The sequence below is a fragment of the Anoplopoma fimbria genome, chromosome 4 (assembly GCF_027596085.1).
Source record: "Anoplopoma fimbria isolate UVic2021 breed Golden Eagle Sablefish chromosome 4, Afim_UVic_2022, whole genome shotgun sequence".
In the NCBI taxonomy this organism is placed as follows: Eukaryota; Metazoa; Chordata; class Actinopteri; order Perciformes; family Anoplopomatidae; genus Anoplopoma; species Anoplopoma fimbria.
In genome coordinates, this window is record NC_072452.1 from 8,454,879 (window position 1) to 8,478,362 (window position 23,484).

Consider the following 23,484-nt stretch of genomic DNA (forward strand, 5'->3'; position numbering starts at 1 on the left):
ATGTTTCCGTGCGGCTGACTCCAGACACCTTAAGTCATGTAAATAATGAATCAGATGATCCACGCGTGCAGGAGATGGAGGGGGACACGCTGATATATGGCTGAGCGAATGAGGCATGCTGACTTTCTCTTAGTGTCTCTTTTTTCGCACTCAATATCTCACCCTTTCTGTTCCTCCACCTCCTCCTCCTCCTCCTCCTCCTCCTCTCTCAAGTCCAAACTCTAATATTTAACCCCCTGATTTGGTCACCTCTGACTCTGGTGACCCCTACTTTCCTTTACCCACTTATCCATCATCCGTCTATCACGGATGCCTCAGAGGAGCAGGACAGTTGGGGAAAAAGGAGCGGAGTCAATGAATTAAACAGGAGGTGAAGTGAGGAAGGTAGAGTATGTTGGACAAGTGGATGTGGTCCACAGCTGTCTGCAAGGCTGCTCTCTGACCTCGAGGAGATAAGAAAGTTGGGAGACCCTCAGCCTGTGGGGGTCCAACAGCCACAGTGGAAAAAAAAAAACACAACCTCCATCTCTCCGCTTCATGAATTATTGAGATATTGGCCTACAGCTTCTAAAATATACAGGAGGATGGTCTGTCTCTCTTTTCCGATTTCACGTACTCTCTACCTCGTCCGTCCATCTATCTTTCCATCATTTTTCTCCTCTTGCTTTCTCCATCCCTCCCTCCCTCCCTCCCTCCCTCCCTCTCTATCCCTTTTTTTTCCCTCTTCCCCCTTCTCATTCAGATTTGGCCTCTTGCGCCAGCGAGATCGTAAATCAGAACACAAACAAAGAAGAAGAAAAAAAAGGAGAGCGGCAAAGAAAGACAGTTTGTTATTCAGATCATAAGAAGCTTTTTCTTCCTCACTCGAAGAGGAGCGTCTACCACTAACCAGCTGTCATGCATTTAAAAGTTGTCAGGAATAAATTCACAAGTTACATCAGATGCTTGTAATGCAGTATGCTGGCCCTTGAAATGAGACAGAACTCTGGTCCGTCCATTTATCTTCTTAGCTATCTTTGTTTTTTGCTTCTTTTTCCCCCTCCTAGATGAAGCAATTGTCCAAGTCACGCTGCTGCTTACTGTGTTTCTCTTGACATGTCTCTGTGTGTGTGTGTGAAGTGTTTTCTCGTGCGTGATTATATCTAAGGCAGTTGGCTCCAAACGCGCTGCCCAGTGCAGAATCCTAGCCATAACAAATGAACAGAGGGTAGAAAATAAGACATATGAAAGAAAAGCTGAGCAAAGGAGTGATTCTCTCTCTGGCTGGTGGAGATCTGTATTGTAAGCAGTTTCAGCTGTCAGCACTTCTTTGAGCTACCTCAAAGGGAGGAGGGGAGGGGACCGGGAAATGTTGTAGTTTTATTTTTCCCCATTTTGAGGGTTCCTGTTTATTTGTACACACCGCTGTTTATTTTCGCGGTTCATTTGACATTGTTTCTGTTGTTTTTTTGTTTTTTTTCACAGAAACAGACAATGCAGAAGGGATGGTGGTAGAGAGACTTACAGTACTGTAGTTTCAGTTAAAGAAGAAGTTGTCAGGCTTAAAGCCTTTGGGGTGGGGCTAGGGAATAAATTGTCAGCCGTCCCCTTTCTGCTTTTCAGGCCTCCGGTGCTCCCACTCCCCCTTTACTCCTCCGACCCTCCCTCCTCTCTCCCCCCCCCCCCCGCCCCCCTCCCTCATTAAGTATTGATGTGGGTAGCCATACTTGCCATCTCAGCCTATTAATAATGCATGGCAGGTGCTGTTGATGTGGTCTCTCACACTGAGATTGAGAGAGGCAGGAATGGCAACACTGTGCTGCATAGTAGCTACAGCAAAACCTCCGTCACACGGTTCTGTAGCTCTGTAGCGTGGGGAGGTCGGGGGGGGGGGAGGTAGGGGGCTGCGTCTGCCCCGGTGAGTTTATGGCAAGCTGTGACAGCAGCTCTGAGATGGATATACAAGGTAGCATCTTACTCAATATCCCGGAGCTGTTTTTACATTGAAAACTCCCATTGTCATAAACAACTGATGGATGGCGGTGGGACAGTGTTCGAGTCTTGTCTGCCACTGCTGTTTCATGAGTTTTATTTGTATCTTGTGCTTTATTGAGGTGGCTCATACTGTATTTTCAGAGACAGAGATATGCTCTTTCACTAACATATTTGTCTGTCTCTTTTTTTTCTGCATATGCAGGTTCTTCCTCAAGTTCTTCCTGAAGTGCAACCAGAACTGCCTGAAGAATGCAGGGAACCCTCGAGACATGAGGCGTTTTCAGGTGAGATGCAACCGCCTGCGTGCGTATAGTACGATTTGTGGAGGACAAACAACACATTTCATGTGACTTATCGTTGATAAGTTTTATACAAAGCACCAGACATGGCAGCAGCATAACCTCCCAGCACTTTTTCACAGAGAAACAAGCATTTATAGGGTCTCTCTCACATTAATGCTCACTGTGCTTGCACCAAACAGACAAAGTTAGCAGCTAGCAGGCAAATATATTGGAGCATTTGGCAGCTAAAGAGCCAGATAGTCCCCTCAGGAGACAGTGGAGACCAAAAGCAGAGCTAAAAGGAGGCTAAATATTGGCCATTCACTAGGTGGCCAGAATCACAACTTGAAATGCATGCTAATGTTGCTCACTCCTGGATGTATAAATAGGCAACTATTTGCTTAGTTTGCCATATCAACTTAATAATGCTATCATATGTAAGTTTTCGGTTCACAACTTATTTTCACTGTAGCCAAAAATCTGTTATTTCAGGTTTAAAATAACTCTGTGTCACATATATAGCAAAAATAGACCAAAAGTAATCAGTTAGTCCAGAACAAAGTTTTCATAAAGCCGAAAAGCAACAAAAGCAGAAAAATGTATAAAATAAAACAAGTAAAGTAACTTTCCAAGTATTAATGCCGCATCAGATAATATTTACTCCCTAAAAACTATATGAACAACTTATTAGGAAGCTTAGGAAAAATATTATACATAACATGTTTCCTTCAATATAAAAGTCTGCAATCCACATAAGATTTTACAGGAATATATAAAACAATTTATAATATAGATCAATAACACAAATGCACCATATAAAACTTGCAGGTGCTTATATCAAAGTGAGGCTAATTGTTATTTCCATCCGTCCTCCCCTGTCTCAGGTGGTTGTGTCGACTACGGTGAGCGTGGAGGGTCATGTCCTGGCTGTCTCCGACAACATGTTTGTGCACAACAACTCCAAACACGGGCGCCGAGCTCGGCGACTGGACCCGTCGGAAGGAACACCGTCCTACCTGGAACACGGTATTAAAAGCAGGAACAAAACACCCAGGCTCTCTCACCGAGCTTTCTTTGTCTTCCTCACTTTCTTTCTTTCTGTTCAACTCCCCTCCTCTCCCTCACCCTTTTCCCCTCCCTGTCTGGCTCTGCACTCAACCCCTCTTCTGTCTGCGCTCTATCCCCCTCAAACCTGCTGTCTTTCTTATCTTTCTCCTGCTTCCTCCCGGATTCTCACTTTCCTCCCTTGTAGGGTTTCCAACTCGAGCTTAGAGAGGAGAGAGTGGTAGCTAGTGAGTCTCTTGTCTCTCCCTTGTGGCTTGCTCCCCCCAGGTCTCTGCCGCTGGGCCTTCTAGTCTGCCTCGCATAAGCACTATGTGTCTTATGAGGTCTGTTCTGCTTAAAGCCAACACTGGCTTTATTTCCTCGGAGACCTGCTTTTATCCTCCAACCCTCCATCACTCCCCATCCCTCAGGTTTACTCCATACACACAGAAAAGCCCACGCACACACACACGCACCCCCGCACCCCCGCATGCACAGCCAAACCCAAACCTTTAATACTTCATAATGACATGTGCACATGATTTAGGAGCCCGCACTGATTCCCAAGTCCCTAATCCAGTTATTTTCTCATTTCGATTTCCCAGACATTGAATAAGAGAAACATATTTTTTTTTCTTTGAGGAAAGTCAACCTCAGGGATGATAATGACAAAAAACTAAGAAGGGATTTACATGATGGCCTGCAGTAGATTGCATTACGATTGAATGTTATGGTTAAGTCTTTCTGATGACGATTCTCTAGAGGTAAGGTGGACCACTTGTCCCTGCGACTGGGCTCACATACGATTTAAAAAGTTCACTAAGACGAGACATATTGAAGACGTCAGCGAGATTTGGATCTTACACAGACCGGAGAGCACACACAGTACGCTAACAGATGTTCCCTGTGTCAGAGAGATTTGTTTGGGAATTTCCTCTTCTCTGATTTTTTACTCTCCTGATGACGGCGTTTGGAAAGGAGGAACAACAGGAGTGAGAGAGCAAGACAGAGGGGGGAGATGTAGGCGCAATGAGAGGAAGGGCTAAAAGTGCATGATAGTACAAGAGAAGATGAAATGAAAAGAGGCGAGGCAGCGGTTTCTTTTTGTTTCTAGTGTGTGTGTTGAGTGTGTGTGCAGGATACACAACTTTGGGGGGCCCATTTCAGACGGTAATAGATGAGCAGTGCACGGAGTTGAACAGATGGCACCGAGGAACACCCCAAAGTATAATCCTATCACATGGATTCACGTTCCACCATCTGGTTAATCCACACACACACAAACACACATGCACATGGAGCGCACATAATATCAGCGGCTGTGAAAAGGAGGCATCTTAGGCCATGATTACGGCCACAGATTGCTGAACGTTGATCTCTGCAGGCGTATCGGGGGGCTAAATATCATTCCAGCTTGTTGGGGACGATCAACAGAACAGGGAGTCAGGCAAAGAGCAAAGGCTAGGCTGCAGGGAAAAAAAAGTCAGCCTAGTCTAAAGTGGATTATGCCGCTTTACAGAATTACAGCATGTCTGACAAGCTGCATATCTGTTAAGGAGAGGAGATTTAGCTTGTATAAACATGTATTTTCCCAATGCTGTTCTTTTCTTCAATCACATCCAGTAATCTCCAAGTCAATAACGCCAACTGAGAAAGGTCAAAAATCCCATTGAAAACCAGTTATTGAAAATGTGGTTTATTGTTGTTATTCCGTGTACTTTGTCCGATAAGACATAAAGAATATCTTTTAAGAGAAAACATTGAAAGCTTACAAAGCGCATTACAAACGAAATGACCCCCCCTGTGGTCTCAGTGCTCAGTGGCCGGGCGCTGCAGATACAGTAGCGACCACAGATATATGAAACTGATAGCTGAGCCGGAGTTAAGTGTTTGGTTAATGAAGGCGGCGTATTCAGAGGACAGAGCTACTGTTGGCTCTGCTCTGCTCCCCGGTCGCGTGGCCTTTGATCAGACACTCAGCACACCTGACATTTACACGCCTGCACGCTTTGCCACGTGTCATAAAACAAGCGCACTGCCGCTGCCCTCACACACAGGGCAGGGGTGATGTTTAATAACGGGATGCGTATAATCACTCTGATTAGTATTCCTCGCTCGCCCCCGACCCCTGGGAGAGAGGAGAGAGGTGATGTGTGTGTGTGTGTGTGTGTGAGAGAGTAAGAGATGGGAAGAAGAAGAGGGCACTGTACATTATGCCAATAGCACAGACCTTTATGGGCTGTCATTAGGTTGGTTAGCATCTAATCTATTCTGTCTGTGACTCTTGCAGCAACCCCCAGCATCAAAGCCATCAGCCCCAGTGAAGGCTGGACCACAGGGGGCGCTACTGTCATCATCATCGGGGACAACTTCTTTGACGGCCTGCAGGTCATCTTTGGAACCATGCTGGTCTGGAGTGAGGTAAGTCTCCACCTGGTCATCGGTGTGTGTGTATGTGCACATGTGCATATGATTGCATCCTGACCACTCATTTTAAAAGAGAGTCCTTTCTCCTGTCAACTACTTGTTCCCAACCTTTTTCGGCTTGAGGCCCATTTATAACAAGGCAATGTCTGTTTGGACCCCTTGTCTGCCACAACTGCAACCCTGTTGTTAGCAGTTAAAACAAAGTTTGCTTCTCAGATAGTTTCATTAGGAGGTTTTTTTAAGTTCTAAAGAGGTGTAAATATGCAGTATTTCAAATGGAAAAAAACATTAGCAAAAAGGCAGAAGACACATACATAATTGTGTAGCAGAAATCTGTTTTCATTCCTAATTGCTTTGATCGTCTTGTCACTCCATCAAGTATACAGTATCTTGGGATCCCTGGCAGGTGGGTCTGCTGTAAACCAGTACTAAATCAATGAGTCAATTAATAGTTGATCAACAGAATATCTCAAGTAATTTCAAGTAAAATACCATTCAGATAACTTGCTGGTTTGAGCTTCACAAATTCTATTTCAGTTCAGGTGACTCTTAAAACACTAAATAGATAATTAATAATGACAATGATCATTAATTTCAACCCTACTGCAAACCCATAACAAAAGTATATCAGCCCTGCTTTCTCATTTCTCCCTTTAGCAGTATTTTTGTCATATCTCTTTTCAGCTCCACTTCCTGTCTTCAATTACTTTAGTATCTGCCTTCTTGGAATATGTGCTCACTGTACAGTATGAATCTCTTTGTAAGGAGCATCTGCCACATGACTAAAATGTAAATGTAGTGTATGTGTGAAATTGAAGGTCAGTGAGCGGCGCCGCTAAACAGCTTTCTCTTTAGTAAAGGAATAATTCTATAAAAAGCTCCTATATTATCTAGCTGAGAGGTGATCGGGGCCAGACAATGGTGGAATGAAAGCGTAGCTAAGTGAGCAATGAAAGGGACAGTTAGAATAACACACACGCTCACACATGCACATACACAATAGCTGCTGGCAGAAGCATTGATAGCTTTTGAGCGCCGCTAGCTTTGAGTGCTAGTTGACTGTAGCGTGCGGGAAAAAACAGGCACTCAGTGAGGTCTCATCTGTGTTTTGTCTTGTTACCGTTTCCCTTCAAAGACCCTTCAGCATACACACACAGACATACGTGGCGAGCAGGCTCATACACACTAAGTGAGTCTGTTTAAGACACAGTGGTGCTTTAATGTGGCTAACGGCAGCTCGACAGCCACAGCTGACAGACACAGAGACGAGCATATTATACGTTTGCTTATACTGTGTAATAGATGTATGCAGAGGAAGGTGTGTTTTATTCATAAACACATAACTGCTTTTGAACCCCTCTTATAGAGTCCATGTCAGCAGTGATAACCATCCTAAGCCTCACAGTGACATTGCCTCGGGCTATGAGGCCACCTGAGGGCTTTAGCGCTAACACATCATTTTCAGGCTGATTATACAAAGAAAGAAAGTCAAAAGCTGCAAAAGGAGAGGTCTGAGGCGAGCCGAGAATAGTCCCCCGAGCACATGTTTAGATATGAAGTTTCATTGCATTAATCTTCCTGCCCTCTCTGCCCCCCCCTTTAGCTGATCACCCCCCACGCCATTCGTGTGCAAACTCCACCCAGACACATCCCCGGGGTGGTGGAGGTCACGCTGTCCTACAAATCCAAACAGTTCTGCAAAGGCACACCTGGACGCTTCATCTACACAGGTACTACACACTAACACTTACTAATGACACTAATTAACAGAGCTAATGTAGCCCCAATCTACCTTATCTGATAGCTTTTCTCATGCAATTTTCTACTGGATTCTCTCATTTTAAACAACAACTACAACTAGCTTTTATACTTTTATAACTTGTTTATAAAAACTATAATCACATAAAAGAAAAATGCACATACGTTGTATTAGGACAGTTTATTTGCAATATCTGATAAAAGTAACCTGGTGCAGTCTATAAACAATCATTCATCATTTTTCTCAACACCGTTTCTGGTGAAAAATGTGCATGCTAAACAATTTAAAATTGAGTAACACGACTCAATAATTCAGCGCAAAAGCCTTTCTGTTCAGACAAGGAAAAGTGTTTACTCTCTTTTATGAAGCAGGTGAAGGTCGGGGGGAGGTTTAACCTTTTGATTAGTGGGATTATTGAGATTTAACCCTGTCGAAGGCGTGATTCACAAAGGAAGAGGTCCATGAGGAGAATGTGTGTTTTTTTGACAGTGAGGGCAGGGGCATGAATAACTTGAGTGTTACATCGGAGCGTATCGGTGCAGAGTTATAGCCGTGCAGCGAAAAGAGCGGCAGAGAGAGTGAATGTGAAGCGGTGATTAACCAATGCGAGGCCACAGGTCCCCGGGGGGGTTGTGAATCACATAAATCTGTCTGTAATCTCAACCACTGATAGACTTAGGCCGTAAGCCCCGGCTGTGAATTGCCAACATTTGACAAAATCACAATTGAGAGAGAGCGTGTGCGTCACATTGCCGCCATGCATTTTCTGCATCTTGTGCCTGTCCTAATTACTGGACAGAATCCATGTCCATGCGTCATAATTATGACTCTGTGTTTGTGTACTTATGGGAAAGGCTGCCATAGGCTGCCTGTGTTTGTTTGTACGTGTGTGAATGTACTCCAAGCGCACATACACACACATGCACATTGACAAGTAACTGCATTACTAAGACAGAGGGCAGATGGGTGGGCAGCCTTTGCCATGCCGGAGCTGTCCAACAGCACCGCACTCTGCCAAACTCATAGAGCTGTGTGTATATAAGTGTGTGTAGGTGTACGCATATGTGTGTGTGTGTGTGTGTGTGTGCGCGCGCAGCCTTTTAATGTGCCAGACATGTGGGAACCGTATGCATAAACGCCCTATCTCTTCCCAGCCCTCCACTCTTTCCCCTTGTCACATTCACTTATTCAAAACTTGCCTCTTTGGATGAATTCATCTCCTCTCTCTCCTCGCTCTCTCTGCCTCTTGGCTTCCACGGAGGCACATAGAAGAATCTCAACAGGTGAGGGGTGGCAAGAGGTCATCCAGTGGGAGTTGAACACACACACTGTGCTGCTGCTTGCCAAGCGCTGGCACCTTCACAGTGACACAGTCAACCGTGTCGAGGCACAGATCCCAGTTCCACTCTTCACACACTTCACTTCAGCCACTGCTCTGCACCTTCAGTGGGTATTTGTACCTCTCCCTCAGCTCCACTATCTGCCCCTTTTTGGCATTTCACGTTCTCCGAGCGAGGAAGAACCTGCTCACGTTTCGGGATCCTGAATGAGAGGCAGAGAACAACGAGGGGATGAGCAGAGCATTTGGAGCATAAAAAAAAGGCAATTGATGAGAGTGGAGAGAGGTGGATGAGAAATGAAAGAGAGGAGAATGATGGGAGAGAGAGGGATGGAGGATTACCACGGGCCATGTTGCCCTCCTGGGTCTGTTTGGCACCAGTTTGAGCCCAGTTGCCAGTGGGTACTAATCATGGAGGATTGGCAGCACTGCGTGGCAGCTGGCAGCTAGCGCGCAGACACACACACATCAACACAGCCCCACTCTCGCAGACATGCATATACTCATATACTACATGTGCACGCACAATCACACACACACACACACACATGCGCACGTTGAATTACATTGGGGACAGCTGGCATTGCTAATCAACTTCAGCTGAGGAGAGGAAAGCGAGCAGCTCACAGACCTAATTAAGTCAACACATACCCAATACTGCTGCTACCGCTACTTTGCAAAACACACACACACACACACACACACACACACACACACACACACACAAACATACACACACAAACACACACACACACACACACACACACATAACCCATCTATAGGTTTACCCTCCTCCACCCTTCTCAGCCTGATCATTGATACTCCACAACCAGCCGGCGCTGAATGGAAAAATTTCCGCCATAGTTCAGGACAGAGGAGACAAGCAGCGGACTTTTGGTGCAGAGGAGATTCGGAGAGAAGCTATTACAGTAATGTGTCCTCTGCCGTCTCTGAGGACTCCTCTGCCATTAGACTTCAGAAAGCTCCAATTAGTCTCATCAAAGGCAATTAAGCTCTTCACTGATAAGAATAAAAGAATGTTTTTTCTTTTTTTAATTCTCTGCTCTTCCTCTGTCTTTTTATCCCCTTATCCCCCTTCTGTTCCTCTCTCTGCCCTCTGCCTTACGCACCTCTGGGGCTGAGAGCTCTCCCTAATCTCCCTCCCTCTCTCCCTCCCTCCCTCTCTCTCTCTCGCTCTTTCTCTCTCATTATCAGGTCATTGCCCACCCCCCTCTCCCCCGTCTCCCCTGTACAAATGCGTCTCCATGTTTGGTTGTGTATCACCTTTTACTGGATTGCTGTCTTTGTAACATTCATCAAAGATGCTCTCCCTTTTCTTTTCTCCATGCAATATAGAGTGATAATACTCTCTGCCACCAGGGCTCGTGTGTGTATTTGTGTGTATGTGTTTGTGTGTGTGTAACACAGGGATACTGGCCATAGATTGGGGGAGTTGATGAATCACCCTTGTCGTTCAAAAGGCAATCCCTCCCTCCTCAGTATGCAGCCTTGTCTGCTTAGTGCTTCCCCTACAGCTCCGGCTGATATTAAAAGACTCTGCCGGCTCACATTAAGGCCAGCACCGTGCGCACCGACACGCATCCACATACACGCACGCACAAACATTAGGGGTAGTTTTTCAGCTCTGAGTGCAGATTAGGTGTGTAGGAAACATCACTCAGGTGCCGTGAGGAGGAGCAGGAAAAGTGAGGTAAAAGACAAAAGTCAAGAGCAGAATTTAAACCCGCCGGGATGCTGCTGAAATCTCTCCCCGTCTCTCTGTGCCTGCCTCTGTACTCCAAATTAGTTTTAGGAGTAGAGGAAGGACTGTCAGTTGTCTGTCATTCTAGTCAACACAGATGATGCCACAGTTAGTGTTGTAACCATGAACATCCTCTATAAAGTTCTTGTAAATTATTCGAGTTAAACTTTGCTCGAATGGTGTCTGAGTACTAACAAATCAGTAAAATATCTGATGCTGATTGTGTGGATGTCATGATGTTGGTGCAATTTGCAGAATCAATGACAAAGTCTATTGCTAACATATACCTACAGATATATTCTACGTTCATATGCACGTGTGATACACCTACTCTCGCGCACATTCACACATTACACACTCAAATGCAGCATGTAGTCATCTGGCAATAAAAGTGGGGTGCAGCCACGAGCTGGTCAATTACTCGTCTTGCTCCTATTTGTGAATGCGGTCTTTTATTGAGCTCGGGTGGAGGCCTGCTGTTGATTAAAACGGCCGGTCTCCAGCTGGAGACGGGGCCAGCTGAGATAGCTGCACACATTCACGTTTACTGCACACAGTCTTAACAGTGAGGAAATTCACACCTCTATTTGAGATTGAGATTAATTTTCTGCACCATGTGGCTTGTCTTCCCTCTTTAGCACGCTCCGTTCTTATTATAGGAGCATCTGGTCCATGATGATGATGTAAATGAATTTCGAACGAAGATTATTTTACACCCTGCTGAAATGAGCAGCGTTCACCGGGGAAATTATTTCTTATGTTTTCTTATATCTTAATTGAAGCACGCACTTTTTCCTCCAGATTCCCAGAATCTGCATTCTCCTAGTGAGAAGCCGTGCTGTCAGGTATTGTTAACTGTCGACATGCAGTTTTTGCAACAGATAATTAGAGCTTAGGTTGTAGTAGCATCCACACCTCCATTGATTTGTAGAATCTCTTAGCGTCCCCCTCCTCCTCCTCCTTCCCTCTGTCCTCTCCTCCTCTCCTTCTTCCACAGCCTCAGCCTCTTCCTTCCTTTAGGAGCAAAAAGCTCCACTCATCTGTTTTCTGTGTATGAATTTCCAGCCATGCATTAGTCTCCCTGACATGTTCAAGCGATGCTTTATTTAGCTTGTCGGATTCTGCAAATAAACGCAATCTCGTGGTTTATAGAAAAATGGATAAAAATTAGATTGTAAGGTATTGATCTGGATTGTGAGTAGTCTGTGGGGGTGTTGTGTATATATAGGTGTGTGTGTGTGTGTGTGTGTGTGTGTGTGTGTGTGTGTGTGTGTGTGTGTGTGTGTGTGTGTGTGTGTGTGTGTGTGGTGGTAATGGGGGGAGGCAGCTCTCATCTGTGTGAGGGTGGGGTGGCGGGGGGGGAGAAATGAAGCCGTAATTCAGGGCTATTGAACCCCCTGCCACTGGCGGCATCGATCGCAAGGCAGCGCTTATGAGATCACACCTGAGCACTGGAGACTGCAGAGGGGAGGGAAAGAGGGGGGGGGGAGGGAGGGGTAGAGGGGAGACGGAGGAGCGGAGAGTGAGAAGGAGAGAGAGAAACAGAGGGTTGTGATATGATCAGCTCCTTACCCACTGTCTGAGGGCCTGTTAAGGTGTTAACATCAAGCCTCAGAGCCAATTACCTAACCCTGCAAGTAGCCTGTCCACTCACACACACTGTGTTGTGACTCAGGAGGAGAAGGAGACAGGGCGACTGGACACTTACTGTAGTTTCCCCTCCTCCTCCCCTGTGTTTCCAGGACGACTACACCATGCTGACCTCTCAATTTTCCCTCTAACCCCCCATCCCCACCCCACCACCACCTCCTGCTCTTTGCACCCTATACCCCCCCCCCCGCTTATATCCCTCCCCCCAAGCTCATACGTCCAACAGTCCTCCACCCTTGCCTCCTCCTCCTCCTCCCACCCCCTCACCCCTTCATACACACTCCCCCTGCGGCTCTGTGGGTTATTATAGTGAAATATGAAGCGGTGTGGATTCTAGGCTTCATGAAATTTCCATGAGCATTGATCTGATCTGATGTGGGTGATTGCTAGGTGAATCCCTTCAGTCCAGGGCTGTTGCTCATCTATTCATTTATTTATGGCAGTTATGTTTTACTGGCTTTGATTTGCTCTTCTGGAGAGCGACAGCTAAGGATTATAAATATACCTGTATAGAAGAGTGTGCTTTGAATCCTGGAGTGTACCGACACGACACTCCTCTTTCGAGGCAGGAGAGGTTGTTTTTCTTCCAGTGCTAATTCCTGTTGGGAAATGTGAGATATTGAGATATAAGAGCATAAAATGCCAAGATAATCCCCCAAAGAGACACATCCAGGTAGTTAGTGGTGCACATTGTCCCCCACAAACTCCTCCTCTGGTTTATGGTCCTTGAAAATGAGCAGAGACAATATCACTTCCTCTGTCAATTACGGAAATTGTCTCTTTATTTGTAATAGGGGGTATCTGTGTATGTCTTAGGGTTTTTTATGCTATTGTTCACTCGTGGCTCATTTGGCGCATTGTGGAGAACTGATAAAAAATTCATCATAAAAACAAAAGCCTTTGAGACGAAAGAGAGGATGTTGTCGGGAACAATCCCCTCCTCAGACTGCGGGCCTAATCCAGGGCAAATCCTCCTTAAGGCTTTAGCGAGATCAGAGAATAGGGAAGTAATGTCAAATATTTGTCCTCAGAAATAATTCATACTTTATTTGTTGCATGTGATCATCTCATTGTTTTGGCTTATTTTATCAGCGGACCAGCTGGCCCCTAATGCGTGTTATTCCTCAGAAGTTGAGCCTGCCTCTGGCGTCTCTACTTTCCCCCCTCTGTTCTGTCTTTGCTTCTAGCTGTTCACCTTTCCTTTCTCTCACTCTTATGGATTACTGGAACGGTCCGCTGGGAGAGCTGTCCAAATGTGTCTGTGTTGCCAAAACAGAGCAGCGCCGATTCTTTCTCCTTTGCTCTCTTTTGGTCTGTCTGTGTGTTCGAGTGAGCGGCTCAGGAGGAGCCATGGTGAAGTCACTAGAGGTCCAGCAGGACAGCTTGTACTCATAGCCTCTAGGGGCCTTTTTTCTGGGGGCCGCCTAGTCAGCCTGGCTGCTCAGATGTGAGGCGAGCAGGGCATCAGCCCTCAGGAAACGTCCAAGCTGCGACCCACAGGGGAAACAGACGGACGGCACTGACACATACAGGCGATCCTCACGCACAATGGCTCCTTTCCTTTCAGTTTTTACAAACATGGAAGTACAAAACACAAATGTTGAAGCCACAAACTCTGTACTGAAGCAGCATCTTGTAGGCTGTAGCCCCGAAAAAGTAGGTAAGACTGTTATCCATGTGCATCGACTCACCAGGCAACTCACAAAGAGAACCAGGGGGGAGGAGGAGGGTAAAAGACAGAAGAGAGAGAGAGAGAGAGTACATTAGGAATGAATTATAAGTAGAGAGCACTTATCCAACAATCCTCCTCTGAAGTGTTTGTACTATAAGCCTCAGATCTTCATTGTATTTATTCTAATGTTTAAATATTCATGGTAAATCTTCTCATATTCAATTACCGTAGCACGACCACAGCATGCCGAGAGAGTGCTTTCTCCCTGCTGCCTGGATGATCTGACTCTGTGTGTGTGTGTTTGTGTGTGCATGTGAGTGTTTGCGACTGTCTTTATGTATGTGTGTGTGTGTGTGTGTGTGTGTGTTTAGCTTGTTCCCCGGAGCGATCAAGCCTTTGTTATATTGGAACCAGTCTCTGTAATTGCTTATATTAGTCGCTGATCAACGCAAGACCACAGGACACACACACACACACACACACACACACACACACACACACACACACACACACACACACACACACACACACACACACGCACGCACACACACACACACACACACACACACACTCTGCCTGATTCCTGACAGTCTTTTTATTAACCACCAAAGCAGGCGACAAAGAGAGATTCATTACATCACAGGCAAACAAAGACACACACCAGACTTAATAGAGAACACCCACATTTTCAGCGTGTTTAGTTTGAATGTTGAAATACTCGTGCAAAACCGTGCTTAATTCAGTCGTTTTCTACCGCAGACTCCTTCCTCCTGCTGTATCTCTCTGTTGCTGTTGAACAGTAAGGTGTTTTCATCATTAAGGATCAAGCATTAAAAGTTTTTTTTTCTCTGTTCTGTTTGTGCTTAGCGCTGAACGAGCCAACCATAGACTACGGCTTCCAGAGGTTACAGAAGGTCATCCCCAGACACCCCGGAGACCAAGAGAGATTACCCAAGGTACAGCGCCTCCTCTCCTCTCCTCTCTCCTCTCCTCTCCTCTCCTCTCCTCTCATGTGTCTGTGCTCATGCTGCTTGCCACATGCAATTATTTTCGAGGAATTTGTCTTGGTAACACAGATTTGTATTGACAACTACTAGAGTTTCATAGCATGCATGGACAGAAATGGCACAAGGGCAGCATGACCTCACATACAGAGGAATGACTGTGTGCTATAGAGACAGTAGGCTATACATGACTAACGCGGTTAGCACATTAACATTTTATCATACGTTTCATGGTCATTTTCTGCTAAAACAAACACTTTATTTGCGCAGCGAAACGCACAAGCAACTCTATTCATCCTTCCACTGAGTATAAGGTCATTTAGACTGGCAAAGTGGGAGGGGAAAGGGATGGATGGAGGGAGGAAAAGAGGGAGAGAGGGAGGAAAGGAGGTTGAGGGGAGAGAGAGGAAGAGAGAGGCAGAAGCAGGTTAGGTGATCCATCATAGCTGTCCAGTCTTACCTCCTGCTGGGTCAGTGGATCGAAGTCAACCCCGGGTGGACTTTATTACTTCCAGCACACACATACACACGCACACACACTTAGAAATGCACACACACACTTCTTTGTTGCTGTACGTGCACACACACACACACACACACACACACACACACACACACACACACACACCTACACACAGTGGAGGGAAGTCACCATGAGGCAGAGATGGAGAGCTCAGGTAGATGCAGAAGGAAGATAGAGAAATCACTTGTCCTCGATGTGTGTCATGTCTGGTGGATACAAGACTTGTCCTAGTGAGTTCTGGTCTTTAGCCTATCAACCCCCTGTATTGCTCTAAATATCTTTGTATCCATCCATCTCTTCTCCTCTCCTCCTCTTCCTCCAATCGCTCCATGGTGTCTCTTTCTCTTCTAAATGAACAGCGGTAGCTGGCAGGCCCGGTTGTTCATTTCAGCTCTATTGATTGGTGCCTTTATTGAGGCAATAACAGTTTGTTGACCGCACTTCTCTCAACTGTTGGCCTCAATCATCAGAGAGAGGGGGCAGGAGAGGGGGCATCCACTGGCAACTTCTTGTGCTACAAATGTCCATTCATGGTCACCTTAGCAAATGCCTCTTTGTGGCTGTTCTTCAGTCAATTTGTAATCGAGATGAAATTGATTTGGAATTTAATGTATTCTGTTCTAGTGGCACCTTTTTTCCAGGGTGTTCTTAATGAGCCCAAACATACATTGAGCGGAGAACAAGCGGGATATCTGCCAATGCCTGTTCTATCTCTGTATGTTGTGGTAATGATCCAGTGTCCAGCCGAACACAGCCCCCATACTGTGCTGCCGCTAATAGTCGGACAGTCAGAGTGGAGTAGGCAGCTCATGCACAGCCAGACTGCAGGGTGTTTAGCTAAGGCTGTGGTGGAGCTGGGGGTCTGGGGCCGGCTAATGAGTGACCGCTCCTGCCAGACGAGGCCAGGCTCTGCTCTGGATCAGGTTCCCCTTCCTGTTGACGTCTCTGTGGGCCTGACTTTACGGGAAGAGACCCTGCGCCCAGGAAATGGTCTCCCCTTACAGCAGCAGAGCTAGGGAGGCAGCACGGCGCTAACCACATTTATCTGTTTATCAGAACGACTCTGGAGCGCTGGCTAATCGCGTTTAGCTACTGGACAGATCCCTTTGCTAACGAGAGACTGATAGGTACAGACAGGGCACAGGACCACGAGAGGGTGATTAATAGAGAGAACGGGAGAGAGAGACGAAGAGAGACGAGAGAGAAAGAAGTTTGGAGACGCAGGTGAAGAGAGAGAGCGGGAGGAGATTAGAGACAGAGATGCACAGACAGAAGGTCTGAACGAGAGAAGCAAAAAAATAAATGTTTTAGATGGAGTGACTGAGGTTTCACGTGTCCTCCCTGAACATCGTTACACTCCAGCTGGGGATCTGTTTGTGTCCTAATGCCCCACACTTCCCTCATTCCCCCCCTCCTCCTCCCCCTCTCCCTCTCCCCCTCCCTCCCTTCATCCATCCATCTACCTATCTGGCAATCCCTGGGAGGCATGGGGCGTCGAGGAAAAGCAGAGAGAAGGAAGCGAGGAGCGGCGCATACATACTAAAGAACCACTTACCTTCCTAGGGCCTCTACATCTCTCAATCAAACAGAGCAGGCCTCCTCTCTGGTCTCCCCTCTTCGCGTCTCTCTCCCCCCCCTCATCCACCCTGCCTCCCTCTCTGCCTCCCCCAGATAGTGCTAGTAATGGGAGGTTAACACAGAGGCAGCGCTCCCATTATTGAGTGAATTTAGCACCTCGGACAGCGCTCTACAATCTTTATTGCTTTGCTGACCCTCTCGTCATGTCCTGGGCGTGCTCGACAGCCTCCACATGTGCGTGGCTGAGTGTGCGGTTACGCCTGCGTTCGTGTGTGTGTGTGTGTGTGTGTGTGTGTGTGTGTGTGTGTGATATGAGGTCTGATTGAAAGGCGGTGTGTCACGGAACAGAGAGCACACATGCTCCGGGGCTTGTTCACAGCGAGGGATACACTCAGGAGGGTATAGCGCACAGCGTGTGTGTGCGCCAGTGGAAGAGAGGGAGGGAGAGAAAGAAACGAGGGGAAGGTTGAAGGGGAGGGGGCTGCAATTTTCTGGTTGTCGCGCCTCCAGCATATATCCTGGCCCCGGCACATTAACTTTTAAAAAGGGTTTCGTAGGGCTGTAGGTGTCTACATCACACACGCATATAACGACTGCCTGGAGTCACACACTCATACACTCAGGGAGGGGAGAAGAATAGAGATGGGGTGAGGAGAGAAAGGAGGGTAAGCGGTAGAAAATGAGCGCGGAGGAACAGCAAACACTACGGACGGATAAATGTTTGATGTGGGAAATTCCAGTCTGCGGTTTTCACCTGAGCGATGGTGTTCGACATTTATCACACAAAGTGGATGCGGGGCTATTCACTTGGATCATTACCAGGGTTAATACAGGGCAGGAGACGGGGGTGCGTCCCCGCTGACGAGCGGACTTGTTTAGCCGTCAACCTGATGATATGTTGTGTTAAATGAGATTGATGTGTGATCATGTGTAGTAGATTCATGATCCGGCGGTGACAGTAGGGAGGAGAAGACGTAGAAGACGGCTGACTGATAGAGAGATACAGGCTCATGTTTTATTCACAGATAACAGTATCTTACCTCTGCTCTCCCAAACTGCCCAGCTAGTAACAAAGTGCCAGGACAGGCCCATTTCTCTTCCTCCGTCTGCCTCCTTCCTCTCTTGCACTCTCTGTTCTGCATTCACAGCATAATCCAAGACGTGAAATGTAATAAAAGTGACTGAACTCTTTGAGCCGTCGCACCCGTGATCAATCCTCTTCCCCTTTCTGTGCTTGATTGTAGGAGGTGATCTTAAAGAGAGCAGCAGACTTGGTGGAGGCCTTGTACGGGATGCCTCACAATAACCAGGTAAACACTCACACCAGCACAAACACAAACATCAATATCTTTTCCTCAAATTATGTTTGTGGTTCAGACCACTCGCAGCATCAAAGGCGATGTCTCTCCGCCGGCCCGGCAGCATCCTGCTGTGTTCAAGCGAGATCTAGGACCCACATACACACACACATAGGTATAAGTCAGTGCTTCTATTAGCTCATGTGTTGAGGAGGACAGGAGGAGATGTACAATGAGAACTGAATATAGAGGGAGGAGATGAGAATAGGAAAGGAACAGAAGCAGATGAGTAGGAGGAGGAGAAGTGGGATAAAGATTTGATGAGTCTGTTAATGAGGCATTTCATCCATTTACTGGAACCAATCCCACCACTCCCAGTGACCACTGATAAAAAACATTCATTCTTTTACTTTCACATGCACAATATCTCTAGTGGAGATCTAGCATTCTTGTGAGACCATAATGCCTGCATCAAGGGCATATTTTATTTTCTTCTCTTCTCTTCTCTTCTCTTCTCTTCTCTGCTGCCTCTGTTCCTGACCACATCTTTTTTTTTTTTTTTCTCCCTCATGGTTAGGAAATGATTCTGAAACGAGCAGCGGATATCGCAGAGGCCCTCTACACAACAGTGCCACGAGGGCACAACCAGCTAGCCGGCCTTGGCAGCGGCTCCGTCCATTCTGGCATGATGTCCGTAAACTCCTTCACTGGGTCAGAGGTGGCACAAACGGCCAATCAGGGTGAGCAAAGTCAACAGGAAACAATTAAAGTCAATTATCATGGGAAATGTGGTGGCGCTTTATTTATTTAATTATTTGATAGGTTGTTTTTTTTTTGTTGAAAGGAGCATGGATAATAAAGATGAGTAGTCAATAGGGAGATTACATTTTTCATGTGGGAAATTTAGAGAGGTTGATTTAAGAGTGTGGAACAAACAAGGAGGATTCTGAAAAAGGAGGACAGGAGGAGGAGGAGGAGGAGGCTGCTGTAAGAAACAGGGAAGACTTGAGACGTGGAAAGAACGAGGGTGAGAGAGTGAAGAATGGAGAAAAAGAGAGCTGTGGATGGAGTACGATGGAGAAATATGAGTGGGTCCTAGGGGTGTGTATATTAGACTGGGGTCGGCCCCTGTCTGACAGAGAGAGATGTGGGCGCAGTCAGTGGTGATTCATCACATGTATCAGGGGAAGGAGAGGAGAGCGGATAGACCAGCCTCTGGATATGTCTCAATACTTCCAATGAGCTTCCTCTGTCCTTCATCTTCATCTGGTAACACGCTCCGATGTGAAGAAAACAACAGATATCAGCTGTGAGACTTCTGGCCTGCAGTTTCCAACTCATAACGGATGAGGAATGGGAATTGGTGGTACCTAATTATGAAGCAGGAGGCTTCTACGGTAGAGAAGTGCAGCCCTCGTTGCACTAGAGAGCAGAAATTCCTGATGTTCAATTCCAGCTGTTTTTTTTTTCTCCAGTGTCAGCGCATTGGAACTGAGGTGGATATTTATAGTCTCCTTTCCATCTTGTCCCCTTTTCTTTTCGCTGCCCCTGTAAAGCATAAAGAAGAGAAAGGTCCTGTCAGGAATACTGGCTTCATTCTTTATAAATTACAAGAGAGCCTCAGAGGCCTTTTAGTGTTAATTGCCTTATCAATTGATCTAATTTTGGAGAGGAGCCAGTGAGGTTAAAGGGCTCTTGTTTTAGTAGTTGGATGGCAGCTAGTTCCCTCTCATATCACTCGTCCTCCGCTCTGTTCATTGCTTTGTTGCTCGGCCATATGCTGTCTTAAGAGTTTTTTGAGAATTTATTTTGGCTTGTATCGCTATGTCCATTAGCCGCGTCAGGAAAGGAGTATTTGGCAGCGTTGCACGTTCTCGTTTTGTTTTGTCTGCCATCTGCTACACCCCTAACACCTATTCTCTCTCCATCTCCCTCCCTTTTGCTGTCCCTAGGTTTCAGTAGGAATACGAGCAGTGTGTCCCCTCATGGTTATGTCCCCAGCTCAACTCCCCAGCAGAGTGGCTACAACTCTGTCTCCACTAGCATGAACGGCTACGCTAACTCTGGCATGGCAACCTTGGGCACCTCGCCCAACTTCCTCAATGGATCTGCAGGCAACTCGCCCTATGCTAGTGAGTAAATACACCACATCCTAGATCTGAAACAAAGAGGGAATGACAAATCCAAGGGATGGAAGGCGGAAAGACTGAGTCTGAGCCTTTTGAACATAAAAGAGTACACATTCGACAGGAACTGAGAGAGGGAGGTGGAGATAAGGAGTGACACACAAGGGGGAAAGTCGTGCAGTTCAGCTGGCTCATCTGTTTCTTTAAGAACAGAGTCAAACGCAAATCCCCACTTTATTGGCCAGGGGAGCAGATCACCTAGCACCCCCCTGACACACACACCCCACCACCTCTGCTCACACACACACATTCACCCTCTACATTAAAGACCCTTGATTAAATCAATAAACTAATTGCTAGAGAAGCAATTCCATTTCAGCTCTTTGATTCCTGGGTGTTAACAAGTATTTTAACAGGCTCATCGGCCCCACACAGACACTTTCAATCAATGGCCCCTCGGCCTGCCTTTGTGGGTCCAATTTTCATTAATTGATTAGTTAGGCCCCTTCATAAATGGATTATGACTTTATTGCGAGGATTTGTCAGGAAGAGCCATAAAAGCTAAGTGTTGGATAATAACAACAATAAAGGCAGAAGCAGATATCAGAGGGCAGGTGAAATACGACTCGGTTGATTGTAAAATCACTGAGGGGGAAAATGCTCTTAGTGTATTAGCAGACAAAAGACAAACCCGGGAGGATGGATGGGATGATGTCAGAGGGAGACTGGATTTAGGTTTTTAAAGATAACCTTCTGGTAATTTTTGTCTTACACCAAAATCCAGCTATCAGCTTTCTTGTACAAAGCCCACTCGCAAAAATTCTCAAAATTTCAGCTTAAAGCTTTTTTTTCAAAATACTGAGCTGTTTTATGTGGGAAATCTTCACACAATGTAATCCAGAGCTTTAGTGATGATGTGACTTTCACAACTGTAAAGCCTTAACTCCTAGTTGCACCAGAATTTAACACAGCAGAATAGCATTGAGCAATCAATCAGTAGAGTTTAACTTTTGATGAACTTTGATCCTTGAATTTGCCTAAAAAATTGCAAGCCATTTTAACATTGCTGACCTCTGAAGGGTTATGGTTGGATTGTCGGATAATCCAAAATGGAGGAAGTTATCATTTAACACCTATTTATTACGTTTTATTCAACCTGTCTGTCGGAGTATCAACTTCTCCGAAACAATGACATGGTTTGCCGTCAAAACTTTGAATTTATTGTATTGTTTGCAACTAAGCTGATGAGATTTTTTAGTAAGTAAGCTTGTAGGGCTCCCTACAAGCGAATTACGAATAAATATGTTGTCAAGGCGCAGATGGCTGAATGTGATAGCACTGGAAACACAAAGAAGCAGTGATTATTGTCAAGCAGATGTTATCAGCTCAAGTGTTGGATTTTGCTCTGGCTCTTTAGTGAAATCTCTTGCATGATTATCTGTGATGAAGGTGGTCAGGGAGAGCCTTGTTTGCCCCGAAAACATATTACGTGAACAGCACCCCGGGTCAGCGAGGAGATGCTTATCAAGCGGTTGCACCCCTTGAGCAACACGATGAGTCATCAAAACAGACTGATCAGAGGGGGAAAGTGCCTCGGGATGCTTTCGGTGCAAGTTTCCAACTTAACACATTTTTGTCTTAGCTATGGAATATCTCTTTGCAAGGTGGTTGCTTAAGAACAAAACATATCTGAGCCAGTTGATCTGAGTCCAAAAATCATCCCCCTCCCTCCCCCCCCCCCGCCATCATCCATTGACCAGTCCCTTTCTGTTCGTCCCGTCTGCCCGTCCTCTGCCCTCGGCCCTCTCTCTAACCTTGTCTCTCCCCTCTCCATCATCATCTCTCCTCCCTGTCTCTCTTCCCTGACGTGCTCCCGATGACCCCCTTAACCCCCCCTTTCCCACCCGTCTCTCTTCTCTCAGTCGTCCCTTCAAGCCCCACCATGGCCTCGTCGACCAGCCTGCCCTCCAACTGCAGCAGCTCCTCCGGCATCTTCTCCTTCTCCCCAGCCAACATGGTGTCCGCCGCCGTCAAGCAGAAGAGCGCCTTTGCCCCGTCGTGCGACCCCAGAACTCCCCCCCGCCCACGTGCACCAGCGCTAATAATAACAGCCTGCAAGGTAAGCCTGTGAACAGCATAATTATTTCAGAGCTTCTGTTTTTATGTGTATACCTTTTGATCAAGCTTTAATCCTGCTCTTTAAACCTCCTTATGTTAACAATCTCTCACTTGTACTCCCACTTCTTCCTCTGATTTTCCTTTTCTTCCTCCTCCTCACTCCCTGTTTTTCCTTTCCCTACCCTCCTTGAACCCCTCCACTCTCCTTCCTCACTGTAGATCAGTCTTTTGTGGACTCTAGCAAGTACTCATCAAACAACTCTCTGCAGGGCCTGGCCTTCTCCTGAAGTACGTTCATTTTCTCCTTTCTCTGTTTCTTTTCCACGCCGTACTATCCCACGATGCTCATTTGCACCACCAGCTCACCCTGCCCTACCCTTGCTTCTCTTTTTTGTTTTTATTTGTCACCCTTGGCTCGTCAAAGAGACAGCATGCCACGCCACATGTGTTCCATTTCCTGTTTTCACTTCCTGCTTCCTGCCAGTTCTCCGGTGGGTGTCTCTGTAGGGGGCGTGGGGACGGGGTGGGGGGTTGTTATGCCACCGCGGGTCACTCCGTTCTCCCATTTCCATCGAATGCAGCACAGGGTCTGTTCGTCTAGGCAGGATGTTGCATGGTGTTGAGATCCTGAGAGAGAGAAATGATGGATGGGAATCGTTATCAGAGCCCCAAGCTAAGCACTTCCTCACTTCCTCTGTCGGCGTTGATGAGCGCTGACCACGGTGACCCAAAGGGCCATTGGCCACTGTGCACTGATCACACTGACACACACACACACACACACACAGGCTTGCGAACACACACACTCCCAATTTTGTTAATCCCAAGAAGCTGGAGACACTTAGGAAATAACCAGGGAATTAGTGGATTGAAGAGAGAAGGGGAATCAATAGGGAGCCAATATGTTGTATGAAAAAATCCTCCCTGTG

The 23,484-nt window shown here is 46.5% G+C and overlaps 1 protein-coding gene across 1 annotated transcript in view; it reads left to right on the forward strand.

Annotated features, from left to right (window-relative positions):
- ebf1a (EBF transcription factor 1a) overlaps window positions 1–23,484 on the forward strand; it is a 54,277-nt gene that overhangs the window by 27,284 nt on the left and 3,509 nt on the right. The window contains 11 exon segments of the mRNA XM_054597110.1: window positions 2,177–2,258; window positions 3,140–3,281; window positions 5,590–5,720; window positions 7,330–7,456; window positions 14,776–14,864; window positions 18,258–18,323; window positions 18,889–19,051; window positions 20,264–20,443; window positions 22,360–22,485; window positions 22,488–22,556; window positions 22,775–22,843. Of these exon segments, the coding sequence (XP_054453085.1) occupies window positions 2,177–2,258; window positions 3,140–3,281; window positions 5,590–5,720; window positions 7,330–7,456; window positions 14,776–14,864; window positions 18,258–18,323; window positions 18,889–19,051; window positions 20,264–20,443; window positions 22,360–22,485; window positions 22,488–22,556; window positions 22,775–22,842 (1,243 nt within the window). The 3' untranslated portion in view covers window position 22,843.